General features: G+C 35.0%; 1 protein-coding gene and 1 long non-coding RNA gene across 2 annotated transcripts in view; both read right to left on the bottom strand.

Annotated features, from left to right (window-relative positions):
• Window positions 1-9: 9 nt before the first annotated feature.
• On the bottom strand, window positions 10-1,053 carry LOC109580331 (uncharacterized). Its single transcript, XR_002184185.1, has 3 exons — window positions 927-1,053; window positions 273-419; window positions 10-127 (listed from the first exon to the last, which is right to left on the bottom strand). It is a non-coding gene; the product is annotated as an uncharacterized LOC109580331 (long non-coding RNA).
• A 38-nt stretch (window positions 1,054-1,091) lies between these two features.
• LOC109580324 (shootin-1-like) overlaps window positions 1,092-1,231 on the bottom strand; it is an 8,531-nt gene continuing 8,391 nt past the window's right edge. Inside the window, exon 20 of the mRNA XM_019993357.1 lies at window positions 1,092-1,100. Coding sequence (XP_019848916.1) covers window positions 1,092-1,100 — 9 coding nt within the window. The remainder of the gene's footprint in view (window positions 1,101-1,231) is intronic.

Here is a 1,231-nt window from a genome sequence, read left to right on the forward strand (position 1 = left end):
TTAAAGAGATGCAGTAGAAAAAGGAAATCTACTGTACCTGGTGATGTTTGTTGAAAGACATTTGGTATTGACACTTTTGATGTCTTGCGATTAGGAGATGGATTCTTATTAGAGGCAGGAGCTGCAGCTGTATAAAATAATAATACAATAGTTATTAAATCAGCTAGCATTCATATTGTAACCAGGCATACAGTATTATCTACATGTACATGTATTTTCACCCAATGGCGGAATGATATGTGTAGGTGCATTCTTTATTGGTATCAACTTACGTGTTTTTAATAAAGGGGATACAGGAGTGGGAGGGCCTGGCTCTTTATTCAATGGACTAGTAGGTGGTACACCTAACTGGCGTCTACTAGCAACAGGTGACTGATCTGGACTTGAACTCACAGAGTCTGTAGTATCAGTGCTACCTTCTACAATGGTAGAGTAAAAACAGTGATTATGATGCATATGAAAGTGAAACCTACTATTATGTCACATGCCTCATATAGACAAAATTAATACATGTGATAGAAGCATAATTATTTCATTGCTTTTACTCACATTTTTTCTTTGGGTGTCTCCCATATATCCCAACCCTCTCTCTCATTCTCCACTACATATATACAGTATATTCCTCTCTCCTACATGTGCCGTATTTCCTTAAATAAAAGCCGGATGCAAATAAACGCCAGGTAGCAATAGAGTTCAAGCATAAATACGCAACTTCAGCCTTTAAGTAACTCAGTAGCCTTGTAGATACTGCCTTATGTTCCTGATTCCTGAAGTCCAATGCTTGAGGTCACTGGTTCAAATCCCACACTGGGCCTAACTTTTGTACCTCGAAAATTTTTTGAAGTCCAAATACCATTTTAGGAAATAGACACCTGGGCTTTTATTTAAGGAAATACAGTACATGTATCTTCTCTATATACCGGTACCTTTGTTTCTTCTTTTCTTCAATTTTGCCAGCAGCTCATTCTCTGCTGGTTTGTTTTCTTGAATATCTTTTCTTGGAGGTGGAGTCCTACCTCTCCTTGGCCCAGCAGCCTTTATATTAATAATAAATAGTATTAATGTGTACATTAATGTACTACATGTATATACTATATGTTCTGTATAATATAAAAATTTTTGTTTCAGACTACATAATAATATAATTTTTACATAATTTTTATTTTTATTTCATAAGTACATGTATATTCTGTATTCTTATTGTAAAAAAAAACAGTAAAAAGGGGATCCT

This window comes from Amphimedon queenslandica, unplaced genomic scaffold, assembly GCF_000090795.2.
Source record: "Amphimedon queenslandica unplaced genomic scaffold, v1.1 AMPQUscaffold_13496, whole genome shotgun sequence".
Taxonomy (NCBI): domain Eukaryota; kingdom Metazoa; phylum Porifera; class Demospongiae; order Haplosclerida; family Niphatidae; genus Amphimedon; species Amphimedon queenslandica.